The 20861-nt window shown below is 36.9% G+C and overlaps 1 protein-coding gene across 1 annotated transcript in view; it reads right to left on the bottom strand.

The window, feature by feature from the left end:
* LOC149527961 (uncharacterized) overlaps positions 1-20861 on the bottom strand; it is a 118013-nt gene that overhangs the window by 71403 nt on the left and 25749 nt on the right. Inside the window, exons 2-3 of the mRNA XM_089810518.1 lie at positions 11005-11075; positions 10714-10889 (exon numbers count right to left, since the gene is read on the bottom strand). Coding sequence (XP_089666644.1) covers positions 10714-10889; positions 11005-11075 — 247 coding nt within the window. The remainder of the gene's footprint in view (positions 1-10713; positions 10890-11004; positions 11076-20861) is intronic.

The raw sequence follows: 20861 nt of genomic DNA, 5'->3' as shown, positions 1-20861 counted from the left end.
ATCAGTGCCGAATAGAGTTTTAGGAACCTTACTCTTAGCACCCCGCGGCTTTTGGAACCAAGACCTCATAATTTCTTTTCTCCACACTATTTTCTTCAAGGAGAACTCAGACATTATCCCTCCTACTGTCAACTTAGAGAACTCTTCCCATTCTAGAACTCGGAGGCAATTTACCACAATTTGCCTATCAATAGAGATTAGAACTGTATAATCAAGCAACAAAATTTGTCTGGTATCCGGGTTGTAGTGATTTATGCATTCAACAATTAACTCAGGAGCTTGAACTCCCACCAGAAACCCTGTTGCCTCCACTAACCCACTTCCTCGGAGCTTCTCAGTTGTAGGGTGAATTGGCTCCGACCTCAGCCTCCTTTGAAAATCTTACATGTCGTAGAAACAAAGCGAGGTATTCGTGAAACTCTGCAATGTGGATTTGATCCCATTAAGTCCGTCAAACCCAACAAATCCGGTTGCCATTTTATCTAAGGTAGAAGTGAATCGAAACTTTGAACTCGAAGGAAGCACAAAGGATAGAATTTGCAAGTATAAAGATTTGAAAATGTTGTGCAATTCAACAGCATAACAGTTCAAGAAAAAGCAGTAATTTGAAAAACTATTATGTTTCTCTCTATATAGAAACCCTAATTCCGCGCCACACAAACGAAATAAAGGATAAATCCGTTGGATTAGTAAATGCGAGAATTTCTAACGGACTTTTCCATGTCTTTTCACTGTTTCCGTTGGTCCAACGGTAAATTTCCTTTATTACATACTTACCTTCCCATTTTTCACCTAGTTCTGGAGAATTAATAACGGAGTACCCTATAAGGAAATATCCGCTCAGCCAAATTCTACTCACTACACTTCTCCAACTGTGATTAGCTTGTGTCCGTTGTCATCTTAAGGTGTCTTACGTGCAATTTGTGTACCCAATTTGCTTACAAAGTCGATTTCTTCATGAACGCGGAAAATCACCTGCATGGGTCGAAAGCCCAACGAGGAGAAGGCGATCTTCAGTTTTCCGCTCAAGCTTTATTTACCTTCTAACTCTTGGGTTAGTCTTTTCTCTGAGTTCGAAAAACCACCAAAGGACTGCGGGGACCAAAAGAGGGCCCATTTCTTCATTTTTTTTCCCTTTACAAATGTCTTTAGCGGAAAATTGACTTCATGGGTTGAAAGCCCGCCGTGGAGTAGTCATTTTAGAGTTTTTCGCTTAAGGTGATTCTGAGCACCATGATGAATCCCGGATGTTGTCCAAGGCAGAATACTGTGATGAAAATAAGGCTTATCCATAGAACAACTCATTCTCTTCTTGCTTTAATCCGTAAGCCACATTTATTAACCTCTATGAAAAATCACCTTCATGGGTCAAAAACCCACTGAGGAGAAGGCAATGTTTGATTCTCCGCAAGCTTCATTTTTTTTTACGTGTAAATCATGATAAGCCACGAACAAGTCCATCCTTGAAAATAACTTTGTGAACATCTTTATGAAACACAAGAATCTCTATCGAATTAGGTATCGAATTAGGTACTAAGCTACCCATACGACATCAAGGAGAAACCCACCCGGCCGTAAAATGCAAGAGAAGGGAAAGATGGGAAATCCAACGGAGAATCTTTTCACCTAAGGAGGAAAGACTAGACTTAGACATACCCAAACCAAACTAAGACACAAGGTCTTTTCCATTTTGCAAAATGGGTGCAGGATGAAAAGTGGGGCAACAATATTAAAATATTTTCAATTTAAAGATACATTAAAATTATTATTTTTAAAGATATATTAAAATAGTCTTAGTTTAAGAATGCATTGTAATAATTTCAATTGAAGAGATATATTAAAATAATCTTACTTCATGCCTACATTAAATTATCTCACTTTCAAAGATACATTAAAGTATTTCAGCTTATGAGATATATATTAAAATAATTTCAATTCAATACTATTCTAAAATAATCTTAGTTCATAAGACACATTAAAATAATCTCAATTCAAGAGGCACATTAAAATATTCTCAATCAAGGACTACATTAAGCTAATCTTAGATCAAGAGATACATTAAAATAATCTCAATTCAAGATAGTTACATTAAAATAATATGAGTTCAAGAGATATATTAAAATAATCTCAATTTAAGATTATATTAAAATAATCTTAACTCAAGAAATATATTAAAAAACTCAATTCAAGACTACATTAAAATAATCTTAGTCCTAGAAAACTATAAATAAATAAAAATTAAAGACATACATGTATTCATTAAATTGTGTTGTTTTTAAACATCATAAATATTTTTAAAATATTTTACTTGGACTGTGCCTTCTTTCGTTCTTTAATAAGATGTATCTTCTAATCAAACAACCAACTGAACTTATTATTATTATTACTATAACTTTGTAAGTCTAGATTGTGCATATAATGAAACTAAAAAAAAAAAAAAAATTTGACAAAATGTGGGAATTTTTTAATTTGTCTTTTTTAAATTATAATTATATAATATCCTAACAATGAAATATATTATTTCTTATTTAATCTTTGTGTCTAATTTAATAGAAATGTTTTATTGTAATTAAATATTAACAAATGATTATAAGAATATTTATTTGTAGACTGGCGTATAATCCTTCAAAAGGGAGTGACATTTTTATATTAAAGGTGGTAAAATTAGGGAGTTGTCTCTTGAATACAATAGTTCATCAAACTTTAGTCAGAAGATTAAAATTTACAACACAATACCAATATATTGAATACAACCAAATCAAATTGAAACAACATAGAGTACCCAGTATCTCTGCTACGATAACTACTACATAAAATATGGTACTCATGAAATATGGGTCAATGAGTTTGACTCAAAAATCACGCAGTTAAATCTTAATAGCAATATCACAACTACTACATAGTAATATTATCTACTCTATTGATTAACATAGTATAAAAGTATTTAAAGTCTTTAACTAGGGCCACCTAGGGACATACCAAAAATATAGAAAATATCAGTATAACCTATAGTAGTCTAGGAATTATAAACAAAGTTTTTAACAAGGCCATATGGGTCACTAAAAAAATCAAAATAAAATGGAATAAGAAACCAAGTCCTTGGGTTTCCTTCTGCTTGCATCACATGTCCAACGTCACCTTTCAGTTGCATTCACCATTGTCCTCTAGCCAAGTGTGTTCTTTTTTAGTAGACATAATGATATGACAGAGTAGTGCATTACTTTTAACACAGAGAGGAGGATATTTAGTATCTTCTTTTCTAGATATGCAACTATTTTCTTGTCTTTATTTAGCTTTTTTTCCCCATTACCTCACATTTGGTACACTCTACACCTAGAAGAGTAGCACCCTTACTAGTCACAAGCGATTTAAAATTTCCCCTAGCATTATGTCTTAGGTAAGGTCTAAGAGAACCATCTTGAGGCTTTCTAAGAAATAAGAAAAGATGTTGACTATCTCATAACTAACTCCAACTTGACAACCTCTTTCATGGTCTCCCTTTTTCATCATTCTCACTCTCCTCTCCCTCATTTGACTCAGAATCCACTTTCATTTTCTTCCCTTTTTCCCTAGGCCGAGTAGCAAGTCTTGTGGAGCGATGAGGGAACTGGGTATGTGCAAGATCATGAGGGGCCTAAAAGTAGTGATGTGAAAAAAAATCACTTTTGAATCGTCAAAAAGCACTGAAGAAATCGTGTCGACTATTTCCCCACCGATGCTAATACCAAACAAAAAAAAAATGTCGAGACATATCAGAAACCTAATATGTATGTGTTTAAAAACAAAACTAATGCATTTCTCCCCAATTTCTGCCAAACAAAATGACATTTCATTATTTCGCTCTTGGGTATACAAACATTTTCGAATACTAGATCAAGGTTTCCACCAAATTCCTCAAAGGTAAGTTAGATTTTTTTATATCTATTTTCTTGTTTTTCTTAATTTTTTACTCAAATTTAGGTTTTTAATGAAAATATAAGGTTTTGTGTTTTTTATTATAATTTATCAAAGTAATTTCTAATTTTTTATTTATTTGTAATCGAATCAGGCATGACCAACACTGACAAATGTCAAAACACTTCCCTACAAACAAAATGAGCTCAAAAGCTGTCCACAACCACCTCCAAATGATCCACAACCACCTAAATGTTCTACAACCACCTCCAAATGCTCCACAACCCCCTCACCATATACAAGATTTCATACAAAACAATCTAAAGAAATAGGTAGGGCTTCCAAAACACATATCAAAATATCAGGCTACACAGACTCCCATATTGTCCACCCTAAACTCCATCGTGCAAAATATTGAGACAATATCTGAGGAGGATAATGTTGATCTTCATTGGCTCGAGGAGATGCATGCTCCGTATGATTATGGGTTGGATTATGATGGGTTTGCAACCCTTAACATAAGTAAAGAAGACATAGCTTCCCTATTTTTGAACCCCAAAATTGGACTCAAAATTGACCCTAAAAACCCCAATTTGTGAATAAAATGATGCAGGAATGAGGCAATGCATGCAAACTTTTGGGATCACTAGTGGATTATTGTTTACAAACACCACACAACAATTTGGAGGTTCGCTTTTATTTCTTTAAGAAATTGCATGCTAAGTTTGTGAATGCACACAACATAAACTATTGGAGAATGAAGCCCAACATGGGCGTAGGAGGTGGAGCTCCCCATGATAGAGCATTTGTACGACAAAAGAACTCCATCACCTATGTCCCCCCCACTAATTTCTCCCCTAACTCTTTACAACCTATCTATATCTATGAAAAAATCTTCTACATCCATGGAGCAGCATAAATGGGGGAGTAAAGGCAAATGAGGAAGAAATATATTTTGGTATTTTTGGAACTTTTGATGTTTTTCATCATATGTTGCCATTAATGCCAAAGTGGGAGACTGTTGGCATGAATGCCTTATGGAGATTGTCAATATGCCTTGGGAGATGATTGAGTGCTTATGTGTTGCATTCATGACTTGGTTTGTCATTGATATCAACATATCAACTTTCTGGACAGTTATGAGAAAGTAGCAGAGACACTTTTGTTCAGCGAGGTTTTTGGTTGCTGAGTTTTGCGGGATTAACTATGTATTCTTGGATGTGTATAGATGCTATATCTATCTTCGCGGAAAGAATTATGAGGTTTTTAGTAAGTTATGGAAGATTTTCAAAGTACTAGTTGCAGGATAGTTTACAGGAAATTGTATGTTGTTGTTCTTGTTGTATCTTTTTGGCAAGGTTAAAGCTTGTTCAGCGGGATTGGATATTGGTCAAAGACATGTTAGTGAAGCTATGTTTGAGATGGCAAAATTTAGTTTCATTTTGTAAAGACTTGTGAAGGATAATGTGCAAATTATTCCTTAGAGACCAACTGAGTTTTGTAATTAATCTAAATTGTATTGTAACGTGTGGAACCTAATTGTAACATCTTATGATGGTCCTAGATTATTCATTGTACATTGGGGAAGCTTCAAGGCTGACTCAATTAGTTATTGGGATCTAGTATAAAGGAAGGATACTTTTCTTTTGGTTGAGTATCCAATGCGGATGTTTTTATTGTTATGTCAACTTGAATGTGAATTTGTAATGATCAAAGAAGTGTTGGATGCTGAGATTAGTGTGGACTTCAAAGGAACTTTATTGGGAAAGAAAATCTTGTTTGGTCAATTCATTTGTTGGATCTATTATCCTGAATAATTGTTTGAGGCAATTTGGCCAATGGGTTCATTTGTCTTGGTACCAGTTTTGAAGCAATTTGGACAATGGGTTCAATTGTCTTCCTTTCAACTCTTAACAGGTTTGGAATCTTCTAATAGAGATTCAAAGTCTCCTAATAAGGACTCATATGTATTGATTGTATTCATTTGGCTCCTAATACAATCACATCCTTTCACAAGGAACTTTTGTATTAATACATCATCTTGTCGGCATCATTCCCACCAAGGTTTTCCCTTTGATCAAGGGTTTCCCTAGTTAACATATCCTGTATCACATTACATGGTTGTTATCTTATGGTTTCTATATCTTTTGATTACATGTTTTAGATTTGTTAAAGTTGACAAAAGTTGTTTAAAGCATATATTGATTCCCCCCCCCCCCCCTCTCTCAATTATATTGGTGGACTTTTCTTTCTAACAAAAAACTGTGGTGGGGTGGTACCCACAACTCTTTACTGCAAATGAAAGAGGTTTGTCAGTTAAGGCTACAATATGTCACCTTCTGAGTGAGTCACTCAATTAGGAGTGACTGATACATTATGAGATGTATCAACAGTCTTGTTGGGACTACTCTATTGAGAGATTTTATCCCACCTATGTGATGTCCACCCTGTTAAAGGATTTACAAAAAGTCCATACATAGAACTTATCAGTCTGATTAGAGACTACCTAGTTAAGAGATCAATACCTTGTAGAAATTATTATGATTCTTTACAAGACAATAATTGACCTGTATGCATTTTCCTTCCAAACCTTGTTAGATCCCTTATGCTCTTCTCTTAATCTCTGATCTCAATTCTCTATCTCTGTTCGCTTCTCAATTCGCTAATCCACTTGATTATCCCCTATAACCTCTTGCTCTATCTGCTCCTTAGACTTTTATCCTTGATCATTATTCGTGTCTTTGATCCTTCAATCTTGACCTTTGATCTTAGGGTTCACCAAAACCTTAATCTCAAACTTTCCATAAATTGTTTTCCTTTACCTTCTCCTGTCGGCTTCCAATAATTGTCAACCTTATCACAATAACCATCTAATTATCCGATAACTCTTCTTTGTTGCCAATAATGTCATTTATATTCTTATAGTATAGAACTATTTACCTATAAGCTTCTTCATCATCATGTAGAATTCCTTGACATCAATGACAAAACAATATCATGATAATCATCATATGCCAACAACCTCCATCTTATGCACCTAATATATAGGATATACAATACACTAAACCATCAAACAATATGACAAACCCATGAGCAGAGACTAACCAAAAAGTGGTGTCTGACTTATCTTCAAGCCAAGTTGTCATATAATTGGTCACAATGTACACCAACACATATAATTCCCTCTCACAACCTTCATGTGTCCAACACATTTTTACATATCCCATTTTAGGAGACCAAAAATTCAAAGGCCATAACCTTTACTATGAGACTCCAATTGACAAACCAATTGTATCGTAGAAAAGCTCAAGTAGTGCCCTATCAAGCTACAACCCGCTATGCCAATTATGACACTTTTGATCCCAGAAAATACCTCTAAGGCCATTAAGCTAAACTTTGAAACTTTTGAAAATGGGAACTTTAATGTCTTAAAATTCAAATATGATCTTGCAATGAAAATTTACCAATATGCTTATTCAGCCAATCTATAGCTTTTGGAAAACCATCAAACAAACCCATTGCTCAAATGAAAACTTATTATAAATAGTAACCCTATGTAGTCACAAGGTTGAGACACCATTTTCATAACATTTACAAAGTTGTAAATCTTGATTTTCCATTGTAGTTGCTCAAAACAAGTTAATATTAACATCATGCTTGTACTTGCAAGAGCTTCCATTGGTCTCATGTTAGTGCTCATATGAGCAAAGCATTTATAACTAATAACAATATATAAAAAGGGCAAATATGCTTGCACATTAGCTCTACCAACACCTTAAGTGAATAGGTCTTCCCACCACAAAATGCTTGGCATTCACCAAAGATGGCAAACTTCTCCTAGAAGGTCAAAATCACGTGGACATTGGATAATTATGCCCACCTTGATTTCAAGAATTCTCAATTGGTATCAGAAAACCCTTTCTAGAAATGTCAGAATTGACCAAAAAAAGGGGGAATTTTACAAAATAAAACATAAATCCAAAGAAAAAAAACGTACCTACATTTTCAAATGTTACCAAAAAATTCATCCACTCAGCTCAAAATCAAGAAAAAAAACTGATCAATTTACTTATTGTTATCAATTCATCAAGACGAGAGAGCTAGACAAATAAGAGTTAAAAAGCAATCTACTATTTTTCCTTTAGCATCGCAAAGTGATATTTGCCCCTGTTGGTAAGTGTTTGAGAAAGACGACTTAGTGTTCATAAAATGTTATCCAAAAGAATGCCCCCAAATTTTTAGTCAAAGGACTCGAGAGCTATTTTGACTCGAAACAACTTCTTTTGCAGTTTTTTAACCTATGGACAAGGAAATGAGTATATTAGGTATCTAGATATGTCATGTCGTTCCTAAGTTCCTACCGCATACCAAACTATGCACATTGAAATGCATAGACTGCATCTATTCATCAACATGTCAGATAAAAAAACGTAATCAATTACAGGCAAAACATATCATTTACTATGTTGAATAACATATGAAGCAAACTTGATAAACTTTGCCTTTGTGTTATGAACTGATATAAGAAAATTTCATGCATTTAAAACTCATGCACTAACTTGTTTACCATCATAAAAGAGTAAAAATTTGACAAAGAGAACAACATGGACCACCTTAAGGCCACGCATGGACCACCTTAACGTCCATTGGTACCCACTTTAACCAAAGGCACAACCATTACAAGAGGAGTAAAAATGAAGAAGATATCTATAAGTCGACAATTTAAATGATGTACTGAGATATTTCATATGGGGAAGATTTGCCATAAAATTAATAGCATAATTGAGAACTAAAATCTCTTTATAAGAACCATCATCAAAGGGTCATTATAAAGCCAAACTTGAGCAATGGAACAAGATAAGAAATATTATAAATATTCTTGTGGCAAGGAGCTGTCATTGAAGACTCAATCAATGATTATAAGCTCTACCCCATCTTGATATGTAATTCTACAAATGATCTCTGCAAGACCCATCATCAGTGATAAGTCCAGACTAAAAGTTCCTGGCTCGGTCTGTGAATTTGAGGAAATGTTCATTAATGCTCTGGTCACTCCTTCCTTGACTTCAATTACAATCAATAAGTGGTGCAATCACACCTCAATTTTATCAACAAATTGATCACAAACCGCAATATCTCATACCAGATAAAAGTAGACTTCTTGATAGAATGTAGCCATGCATGACTAGTTTCACTAAGAACCTTGGTGGTATTATGCATACGAAAATCATGCATTCCATTGGTGGTATTCCCACTCGTTAGTCATTATCCCTCCATATGAAACTCCCATTGAATTCTCAACATAGTCATTTGCACCAACAAAATATCAACCCATTGTGTTTTTAGCAAAATGGGGAGGAAATAACTCACTGTACTTAGCTACATATACTCTGCCCTTTCTTAGTGACCTAGTAAATATATAGAGCATTTTCACTCCAAGCCATTCATGAAAGGATATATTGAAGACGAAGATTAAAAAGGGAAATAAAGTATAAAAGATGACTAAACGGTGAACAAGATCATAGAAAAACTGAATGAGGATGCCCCTTCTGTGAGATCTCTTCTTTCTATTATTATTCTGTTTAAGCATTATATGCATCAAAAATAGCTACCTAAAATTTGATGTCAGCCATGCTTACATCAAAGTAGACTAAACAAATGCTAATTGACTCAGAACTCGTCCAAATATTACACATTGTTTTTCCATGTAACTACCATTTCACTAACACTTCATCCCTATCTATAACTTTCCCTCCATAAGAGTTAGAGAGGAGTGGCCACAGCCACCTTCATGTCATTTTTATAAAATGGACTAGATTTTTCCTAACATTAGGATTATAGCATGAATCGATACACTTTGTATTTTAAGAGATATTCAAACCTTTTTTTTTAAATCCATAAATGACAAGTGTATTATAGTGACCAAAGTAACTTGAAGAGCAATATTTATCGTATGACTCCGTGCTTAGGCATTAATAGTTTAACATAGGTGTACTAAAATTATGAGATGCTTGACTTCTAGTGATTTATAAACTCCATGACTTGATGATGATATTCAAACCTAGGACTAGTACTGTTTCCATTTCCTTTGAAGGAAAAATGATTTTTGAAGAGATTTAAACATCAAGGCTCTTCTATTTTAAGTTTCAACCTAATTTAGGGAAATGATGGGAGATAACACCTGACATGAATCTAGGATGAATTTAATTGTGTTATTTGACGTGTAGTTTGAGGAGTGATTCATCCTTCCTGTCTACAAAAACCTGCAGGTCTGCGGACAGAAAATGCTGAAAATCATTAACTTCCTTAGAATTCATGTTGCTATTCCATTGCTTGATGTCATCGCACCACAGAGATGCATGTGTTTCAATTTCTTAAGCTATAAAAGCAAGAGTTCCATCAAATGCCATATCAAAAAAAAATCCTACTAATCTGTGTATTAGATGAGGGAAAATATTTTTTCACTACAGAAATATCCACAGCCATTGACAGCTTTCAGATCAGTAGCATATAGAAGAAAAATATATGTAAGAGGTTTCTGGAATCAATTGCATACTAGAAATAGTGTCCAGAAACTAGCTCTCATATGCAGTTCATTCCAGAACTTCTAACAAAGTAGTACATTATAAAAAATTAAAAAAATTAAATGTCTTCTACTTCTATACCTTTCTATCCAACAGCTACTAACAGTTTATCTTTAAATTCTTGCAATAAATAAAATTAAGCTTATAGATCGCTAGAGTATGTTATGTCTAAACTATGAACTTTCTTCAACGAAATATTTAAAGAAGAATAAGGTAGATGAGCTAAGCAACTCACTCGTCAGAAAGCTTGTCTAATCGGACATAAATATAACCATGATGAGAAACCTTAAATGCATAAAGTCTTAAATCATCCTTAAATTGAAGCAAGACTTCCTCAGCAATGGCCAAGGCCTTGCTACCCCATAAAGTATCCCCCAAAACCACTCCACCACCATCTCCTCCATCACCTATCTAAAATATATGAGCAGAAACAAATTAAGTTTATGGAATAAAAAACAAATTCAAGCAAAAATTAACAATTTAACTGATTTCCTACTAATTTCAAAATCACAAGAGTGAGGCTCACCTGCGCTTCAACTTCCTCTTCCTCTTCCCAAGTATCCTCATCATCATCATTGTCATTGCACCTCAACAATTCTGCCATCACCCAATAGCTTCAACCATACGTAGAAAATTGAGGTTCAAGTAGATAAACATGGCAATTCATAGCTGCATTTCGTAGATATGTTGGTCTAGATCCAAACAAGAGAAAATTCCATTTGACTGCCACCTAACAACAATATGAAGTTGTTTCGTGCTCAAATTAAATATTTCATCTTTTCATTCAGCTTGTTTGTCAAGTCCATAAACAAAAAATATCAAAGATGTACACTGCAAATAGCATATAAATCCATCTACTTATTATTATTTGTCAAATTTCCAGTTAAAGCAATAACATCTTGAAAAAATAAAAAGATTGCACGACCAGGTGTGCACATTCCATTTGATGGTTTCAAACATGTTGGTGCACAATTCTGCTACTTCGCCAGTTCTAAGTGTCACTGTGATGCTAAGAGTTTGGGTATTGGGCAATGTAATATACGATATGTGGCATCAACATGCGGTGTAATCTGAGCTAAGAATAAACCTCGCAAACAAGCCCGGTTGGGCCACCAAAGTTATGTGTAAAGGGCCTTTGGTTAGGGTTTTACACCCACCTTACCCTTTTCCAACTAAATCTTACAACATAAGTTCTACAGATCTCACAGGTACTCAAACAAAAGGGCATGTACTATTTAATAATTGGATAATTATTGTCCAATCAACAGTCAATCGATACTTGTGAGTGGACAAAATAAGCAAAACATTAGGTCATTTTATAACAACGTGAAAGATCCCCAATCCCGGTGACCTTGGAAGTTGATGTTTGTTTCAAAATTTGAGACTTTGACCAGAATTTTGTACCTCTGAATAGACTTTATAGAATTCTGATTTCTTTTTGGTTTTTTCTCATTTTCAAGTTTTTAGGTGTTTTTGAAGATATATGCAACTAAATGACAAATAACAAATAACTTCAAACTAAGAATGACGAGCAGCATTCATATATTGAAAACACTTAACAATCTGGAAAGGATTCAAATCATACTAGGCATAATATTCAATTTTTTGCAGTCAAAGAAATAAATATATCAAATGGATTTGTTGTTGTCTACAATGAACCTGATGCCAGTTGTAGAAGGGTTTTACAATCACAAAAGATGGAGAGCTTGTTGTCACAAACCCCTATATGATCTCCAAACTACAAAAAGTGGCTGCTAATAAAGAATGGTGCCCACAATACAAGCCTGAGCTGCCTCTGGAAGAAACGCCCAAGCTGGAATAGGTTGGCTGCCTAGCTGAATGTGATGTTTCCTTCTGATAAATGGTGCTATGAAGAATGTCGATCCTTGCCACAAAGAATAGTACCTTCCAACTCCAATACTGAATCACCAAATCCTTGTTGAGGTTTGCATCCCAACACTCCAGACTTAGGGTTTTCGTCCCAAGCCTTTGAATCGCTCCACTAGAGCAAATGTCAAAAGATAACGAACAATTAGGTCTTCATCTCCTTATAATTCCTCCCAAGTGCAAATCGAACCCTAAATGAGAATTACACTTTGCACTTTATAATAAATTAACATTTTCCCAATTAAAGGCACCCAGGCTATAGGAAAAGCATTACTTTATTAAAATCTCATAACTCAAAGCTCCAAAAAGTCTTCAGACAGTGAAAATAGTTTATAATAATTCAAGACCTTTTCAACGAGCTATAACGCAAGGATGCATCTAACCAAACGAAACCATATTCCCCTTATTACTCTGAAATGGCTATATAAATAGCCTTATTATAAATTATTTAAATGCTAACTTAGGAAATATTTAAATATATTAAAATATTCCTCATTTTGCCTTTGAAATCCCAAACCAACCAAATAAATGTGAAACTGACCTTATCACATGAATGTGACTGGTACCGAATGAGATGGATCAACTGGCAATCCCTTCCCTATAATCCAGGGATGCTCCTAGAAACTAGGGAACACACCCTGCCATCCTGAAATTGAAACCATGGAATGGTCCCGTGGAACCTCACATCTAGAAACTACCACATCCTCCTAAAATGTAGGGATATGCCCTAAAATCAAGGAACTGCACCCAACTGGCTCCCAACTACCTGTAAAGTCAAGCGTGGTTACTAAATATCCTGTATGAGTCTCTATCTACAACTGCTAGCCTACGAGACCCCCATGATAGGCTAAATCACGTATCTCTGCTAGTTAGACTAAAGAGAGGACATAACAGTCCTCCCTTCTTGAAGATGCTTGCCCACAAGCAACTGCAATGCTGGGTGCTACAAAATGGATTCACCCTCCCAAGTGGTATCCTCTATGGGTAGACCTCTCCAGCGTACCAAATACTCCCAAATCACCCTGCTTATCAGTTGTCGTTCCCTCACCTCAAGAACCAAAGTCAACTTACCTTCCTCATTAAAGGGAGGTAAATCGGGTAATGCTATGATATGTTACCCTATTGCCTTTTCAGGCATGATACGTGGAACACATTATGAATCCTACTATCATGTGGTAACTCAACCTCATAAGAAACCTCTCCAACTCGCCTAAGAATTCTGTAAGGTCCATAAAAACGAGGTTTGAGCTTCTCAACTCCCCCCCCTTTAAGGGTGCTCTGTCGGTAGGGTTGTAAGTGTAGAAAAACCATGTTATCTACCTCAAATACCCTCTCGGTCCTATGCCGATCAGTGTACATCTTCTGCTAATTCTGTACACATTGTAAGTTCTCCCAACGAGAACTCATGATATCCCAATCCTCCTGTAACCAATCCTATGCCAAAGGAACCATGTTGTCACTCAAAGCCAAATCAACAAAGGATAATGCATCGTAGCCATAAAGATCTTTGAAAGGAGACATATCAATGAACATGCAGTGCGTAGTATTATAACAATACTCACCCAGATACAACCAACGCACCCATGCCTTCTGCTGCCCCGACACATAGTGACGCAGACACCCCTCAATCCACTTATTAACTATCTCCGTCTACCCATCCGTCTAAGGATGGTAGCTGGTACAAGGTGTCAACTCTGTGCCCATGAGCTTGAAAAGTTCCTGCCAAAAGGAACTCAAGAATTTGCTCTCCCTGTCACTCACTATGGTCTTAGGGAGACCATGGAGTCTAAACACCTCCCTAAAGAATAGCTCAACTACCTACGATGTTGTGAAATCAACTACAATCGGAAAGAAGTGGACATATTTAGTCAACCTATCCACCACAACATAAATATAGTCCTACACTCAAGGAAGACTTGTAATGAAGTCCATAGAGAGTCCCATCCACTTCTGTTTCGGTATAGGCAAGGGCTGCAACAAACCAACTGGGAAAATATACTCTGTCTTGTTTTGCTAGCAAGTCACGCATTCACAAACATGGCGTAAGACATCATCCTTGAAACCCTTCCAAGAGAATCTCTCCCATACCGCTCTATGTCTTACCATAACCAGGCTGCCCTGCTGTAGGAGTATCATGGAGGGCATGCAAAATCTATCCCTTTAACTTTGATTCAAGAACAAGGTAGACTCTATTTTTGTAGTAGATGACATCATCAATCACCCTGTATTTATTATCATGTACCAATCCATACATGATCTCACAATCATGCTAATTTTTAAAATACTCAACTAAAAGTTGAGCGTTCCAATCTGCTGAAATCTCACTCAATGAACATAGGGCAGCAAGTGATGATTTCCTACAAAGTGCATCAACAACAGTATTCTTCTTCCCCTTTCTATGTCAAAATCATAGGCTTGAATCTTGCTTACCCACTTTTGTTGATGATCATTGAGCTCTTTTTGATCAAGGAAATATTTCAGACTCTTGTGGTCAGTTCTTACCATGAATTTGTTGCCAACAAGATACTGTCTGAATTTGACTAATGCATGCATAATAGCCAACATTTCCTTATCATAAGTAGAATACAACATCTCATTTTCACACAGCTTCCTACTTTCATAGGCAATGGGATGTATGATCTGCATCAAAACAGCCCCTATGCCCTCACTTGAAGCATCACACTCAAGTACAAAAGACTATGAGAAATCAGAGAGTGCTAAAACCGTACATGTGCTCATAACCTCCTTGAGTCTATCAAAGACTCCCTATGCCTGTTCTGTCCATCTAAAGGCTCCCTTCTTTGTGAGATCTGTCAAGGGTGTTGCTAACTAAGAGAATCCCCTCACGAGCCTCTGATGATATGCACATAAACCAAGTAATCTATGTAACTCAATAATGTTCCTGGGATAGGGCCAATCCCAAATTGCCTAGATTTTCTTCTCATGCACCTTCACTCCATCAGTACTGATCACATGGCCCAAATATAAAATCTCACGAAATCCAAACTCATATTTGGACAGCTTAGCAAATAGAGACTGACTCTCCATGATGCTAAGAACCTCCTCCAAGTGTCTGAGATGATCCTCCCAAGCACAACTATAAATCAAGATACCATCGAAAAACACTAGAACCAATTTCCTCAACTGTTTGTTGAAGATATGGTTCATACAGGACTAAAAAGTGGTCGTTGCATTTGTGAGACCAAAAGGCATCACCAAGAACTCATAATGCCCATAGTGACAATGGAATGCAGTCTTATGTACATCGTCATCCCGCACACATATCTGATGATAGTCTGAATGAAGATCAATCTTAGAGAAGTAGATAGCTCCATGAAGCTCATCCAACTCATCAATGCATAGAATGGGATATCTATTTTTTATTATCTTCTTGTTCAAGGCCCTATAATCTATACAGATCCGCAAAGTCTCATCCTTCTTAACCAGTACACAGGAGAAGCAAAAGGACTAGAGCTAGGGCAAATGAACCCCATGTCTAACAACTCATGAATGGTCTTCTCAATCTCATCCTTGTATGCTCTAGGATGATGATATAGTGGTAATTATTGGCTTAGCTCCATCCTCCATCTCTATCCCATGCTCAAATCCTCTATCAGGAGGTATACCCCGGGATATATATCACCAAACACTCGACCATGCCGATCCATCACTGACTGTATATCAACATAAAATGCCTTGCCATCCTGAGGTGTAGGTGTCTTGGGCTTCACATAACAATGTTTAGCCCAAATCACGTCATCATGTCTAATGATAGTCTCCATCCTACGAGAAGACACCTCCCTAGGTCCACTATCTGATGTTGCCCTCAAGATAGTCTTCTTCCCTCCAGTCTAACTGCATATGGCGATGGTCAATAATGTACCACCCAATACCCTGTAACCACTGCATACCCAAAACCACATCATAATCCTCCAGTGGGAGTACATAGAAATCATTTGTCAAAGTATAATCCCCCATCTGAATGCTAAGTTGAGGAATCCTCCTAGTACAGCCCAATATTGTGTCATCTACAACCTTGACCCCAAAACCAGCCAACACCTCATTCTACAAGCCACACCTATCTACTAATTTCTGATCAATAAAATTGTGCGTGGCACCTGTGTAAACCAAGCTCATAACCCGCTGGCCCTGAAGTATTCCTTTCAAATGAAAGGCGTTCAATCTTGGATAACTAGATAGTATAGCCATAGTCACTTTAACTGATGCCAAGGGCTCATAAGTGTCTAACTCCAACTGTGGATGCTCCTGCTCAATCTCCTCTGTACTATCCTCACTATCAGTGTCAAGAGTCTCCTCATCTCCCATCTCAAATGTCACCTCAATCAAATGAACTTTGCTGTAATGATCCCATCTTTTCGCTGTTGACCAAGTGTGTGTGCGTTAGCCTTGTTCTACATGGTCCCGAGGGCTAACGAAGGGTTTAATGGGATCCTGGAGTGTTTTGGCCTAGTCATTTCCAGTTTGGGCCAAAACGAAGTTGATTTACTCAGTTTCAGGCATACTTACTATTTTTAGTAAGTCGGCAGGACACAGTGCAAGTCCATTTTGGTGATTGGGTTCGATAATCCTCGGTGAGAGCTTTCCGATGAGCTATCACTCGCATTATTCGGAGTCCGATTGCTAATACATTTTAATGCCTGAAGTTTTATTAAAGTAACGTCTAATTTAATTAGAAAATATTAAAGTGTTACTTTAATATTTATTTTATGGTGATGTGTACCCAAGGGAGACATAAGGGGTATTTTAATATATGTTTTATATATTACACATCTTTTATCCCACATTTTCCATATGAGTTGAGCGGACCCTTGGAAATAGAATAAAAGGAAGCATTTGTGGCTTCATTAGGCAGGTTGAATATGAGAAGAAATTGGTGTGTGAGTTGCAGCTTTGTTCTTGGCATTTGAGGACGTCTATCCTCTCTTGTAACATTCTAGACGTCATTCCCTTGGGGTTTGGCCTTTGGAATTCTTCCTTATTGGTTTCATTATCAAGCAGTTTAGTTGCATTTCCGGCTACAGGCGGATTTGATATTTTGCTCATATCTTCTTCACTACTTGTCCGACGCTTATGCCGCTTGGAGGGAATGGTATTATGAAGGTAGTGGACTGATTGGAGGACAAAGTATTGTAGCAGCAAGTTCGTAAGCATGGGCTGAAGTATTATGACAATATTGCTGAAGTAATTAGTGAGTTGATAAATCTGCCATGTATTTGGTTTTATGAATTCTGAAAATAACATTTTATTAGCAACAGTTCATTTCCACTTTGCATATTGTTGTAGTTTTTTTCTTGTTTATGTTGTATGATACCAATTCCATGCACGAAACACAACAAACAAATAAATGTTTGATTTCCAGAGTTATAAGGGGTTTTAAGAAGTTGAATGCAAACTGTTTGACATAATTCCTTTCAGCAATTTGGTTTAGTTTTTGGGACATTCAGGGGTGCCCATTACAGTGGTATCAGAGCTATAAGTCCTGCCAGCCTGTGGAGATCATATTGATAGCTAGATAAAGATGTATATTAGTCCAGATCAAGATGTGATGTTCAGACAGTTATTGGGTACATTAGAGAAGGGGCAACATATGCAACAGGAGCAGAATAGGCGAATGGATATGATGTTGCAGCTTATGGCTAGACAGATGTGTATCAAAATTGATGATTTGTATGTTGCTCCAGAGCAGAAGGTAGTCGATTTCTCAGGTGGGATCGAGACACATATAGAGCCAGCCAGCTATGATGTTAGTGATGTGGGCATTACGGCAGAGTCAGTAGAGACATGCGTGCAAAGTCAGGAGACCACATATGAAGCCTTGTCGAGGGATGATGACGTAGCAATAGTGGAATTAGGAGAATGCGAGGATACTATCATATCAGCAACCACTTCTATGTCACTTGAAGCATCCAATGAGGAGTTTAATGGTATAAATGCAGTGGTCGATGTATTTTCTAATGAAGCCACACATGTTAATGATTATGAGTTTTCATCAACTACAAATTCAATTCATTTTTCTGTTGCAGCAGTTAATGTTGTTCCTATGTCCATATATTTCGATGCGGCAACACCTATTGTTGATACAGTTAGCATGAGTACATATGGTTCACCTACAACTACATCTTTTTCAATGCATGATGGTGATAATATGCATTCCATTCCAATATATATTATGTGGATGGATAAAGGTAAGAAGACGTTTCATAGATCTTCTATGGAGTTGCCTTATGGTGACATTCTGACTTCATCAGCACAAGTTTTGAATGCTAGGCTATAGGGGTTGGTCCTGATGATGCGGATTTGCAGTTGGTTTAACTTCCATATGGATATCACACATTACTTCAATTGGGATCCAGGTGGAGGTTGGAATTCATTATGTTACTTAATTGCTTGAGGACAAGCAATTTCAAGGAGGGCGGATTTGTAATGATCCCATCTTTTCGCTGTTGACCAAGTGTGTGTGCGTTAGCCTTGTTCTACATGGTCCCGAGGGCTAACGAAGGGTTTAATGGGATCCTGGAGTGTTTTGGCCTAGTCATTTCCAGTTTGGGCCAAAACGAAGTTGATTTACTCAGTTTCAGGCATACTTACTATTTTTAGTAAGTCGGCAGAACACAGTGCAAGTCCATTTTGGTGATTGGGTTCGATAATCCTCGGTGAGAGCTTTCCGATGAGCTATCACTCGCATTATTCGGAGTCCGATTGCTAATACATTTTAATGCCTGAAGTTTTATTAAAGTAACGTCTAATTTAATTAGAAAATATTAAAGTGTTACTTTAATATTTATTTTATGGTGATGTGTACCCAAGGGAGACATAAGGGGTATTTTAATATATGTTTTATATATTACACATCTTTTATCCCACATTTTCCATATGAGTTGAGCGGACCCTTGGAAATAGAATAAAAGGAAGCATTTGTGGCTTCATTAGGCAGGTTGAATATGAGAAGAAATTGGTGTGTGAGTTGCAGCTTTGTTCTTGGCATTTGAGGACGTCTATCCTCTCTTGTAACATTCTAGACGTCATTCCCTTGGGGTTTGGCCTTTGGAATTCTTCCTTATTGGTTTCATTATCAGGCAGTTTAGTTGCATTTCCGGCTACAGGCAGATTTGATATTTTGCTCATATCTTCTTCACTACTTGTCCGACGCTTATGCCGCTTGGAGGGAATGGTATTATGAAGGTAGTGGACTGATTGGAGGACAAAGTATTGTAGCAGCAAGTTCGTAAGCATGGGCTGAAGTATTATGACAATATTGCTGAAGTAATTAGTGAGTTGATAAATCTGCCATGTATTTGGTTTTATGAATTCTGAAAATAACATTTTATTAGCAGCAGTTCATTTCCACTTTGCATATTGTTGTAGTTTTTTTCTTGTTTATGTTGTATGATACCAATTCCATGCACGAAACACAACAAACAAATAAATGTTTGATTTCCAGAGTTATAAGAGGTTTTAAGAAGTTGAATGCAAACTGTTTGACATAATTCCTTTCAGCAATTTGGTTTAGTTTTTGGGACATTCAGGGGTGCCCATTACATTTGCCATTACCAAGGCAACGGTGTCCGAGCTCCCATGGCTCCTTACAAGAGAAGCATAGCTTTCTCCTTTTCAAATCATTCCACGTCTCCTGGTCCATCCTAGGAGGTCTAGTTGATGGTCCACCTCTATTCTGTAAGGTATTGGCCTTCTATGGAGGTCGTGAGTCCTTGAATGGCTTCTTATCTGTCTAATAAGAAGTAGGGGTGCTGTCCAGTCTCAATGTCACATCAATGGCATCCGTGAGAGTGGTCGGCTTGAAAGCACATACCAATCCCTTAAGCCTATCCTACAGTCCCTCAATAAATAACATCATGCTCCACCTCTGAGGCATATCAAGTACCAAAACTGCAATACATTGGAACTCATTAACATACGCCTCCGCATGTCCAGTCTATCTAAGATGTGCCAACTCTCTATAGTAGAGTTTTGTGTCCTTACAATCAAACTGGGCAATGAGACGCTCAGTGAACTCTGCATAGGAGTGAACTATGGCGTGATGCTGGGTGACCAATCCGTGTTGCCACCAGTCATAGGCAACCCCGTCTAAATGCAAGACTACAAACTGAATAGCATCACGCTTAGACATGGGCCTCAAAGATAGATATATGTCCATCTTGTGCACCCAAACTCGTGCACTCATACCACTAGTACAATCATATGTAGCCGATGTGATCTTCTTGGTAGCTCTATTGAGGTCATTATTCTGCTATGGCCTATGGCCCCTGTCTCCTCTAAACCTGGCAGCATCTCTCCTCTATGCACAATACTGGGGAAGAGAAAAAGTGTCCCTAACCTTCGAAGGTAGGGCTCTCCACTCATCCATGGCTACCATAATTGAATCTTGGAATCCCACCTCGGGTGGCTCTACCTATGTTGGCTGCTCACCCGGAACAAACCACAAAAATAGGGGTCTATCCCAAACTAGTGTACAAG

Source organism: Cupressus sempervirens, chromosome 11 (assembly GCF_028749045.1).
Source record: "Cupressus sempervirens isolate cs-2001-9-10 chromosome 11, ASM2874904v1, whole genome shotgun sequence".
Classification (NCBI taxonomy): Eukaryota; Viridiplantae; Streptophyta; class Pinopsida; order Cupressales; family Cupressaceae; genus Cupressus; species Cupressus sempervirens.
The sequence above is the reverse complement of the archived record's forward strand: the minus strand, read 5'-3'. Positions and strand labels throughout refer to the sequence as shown.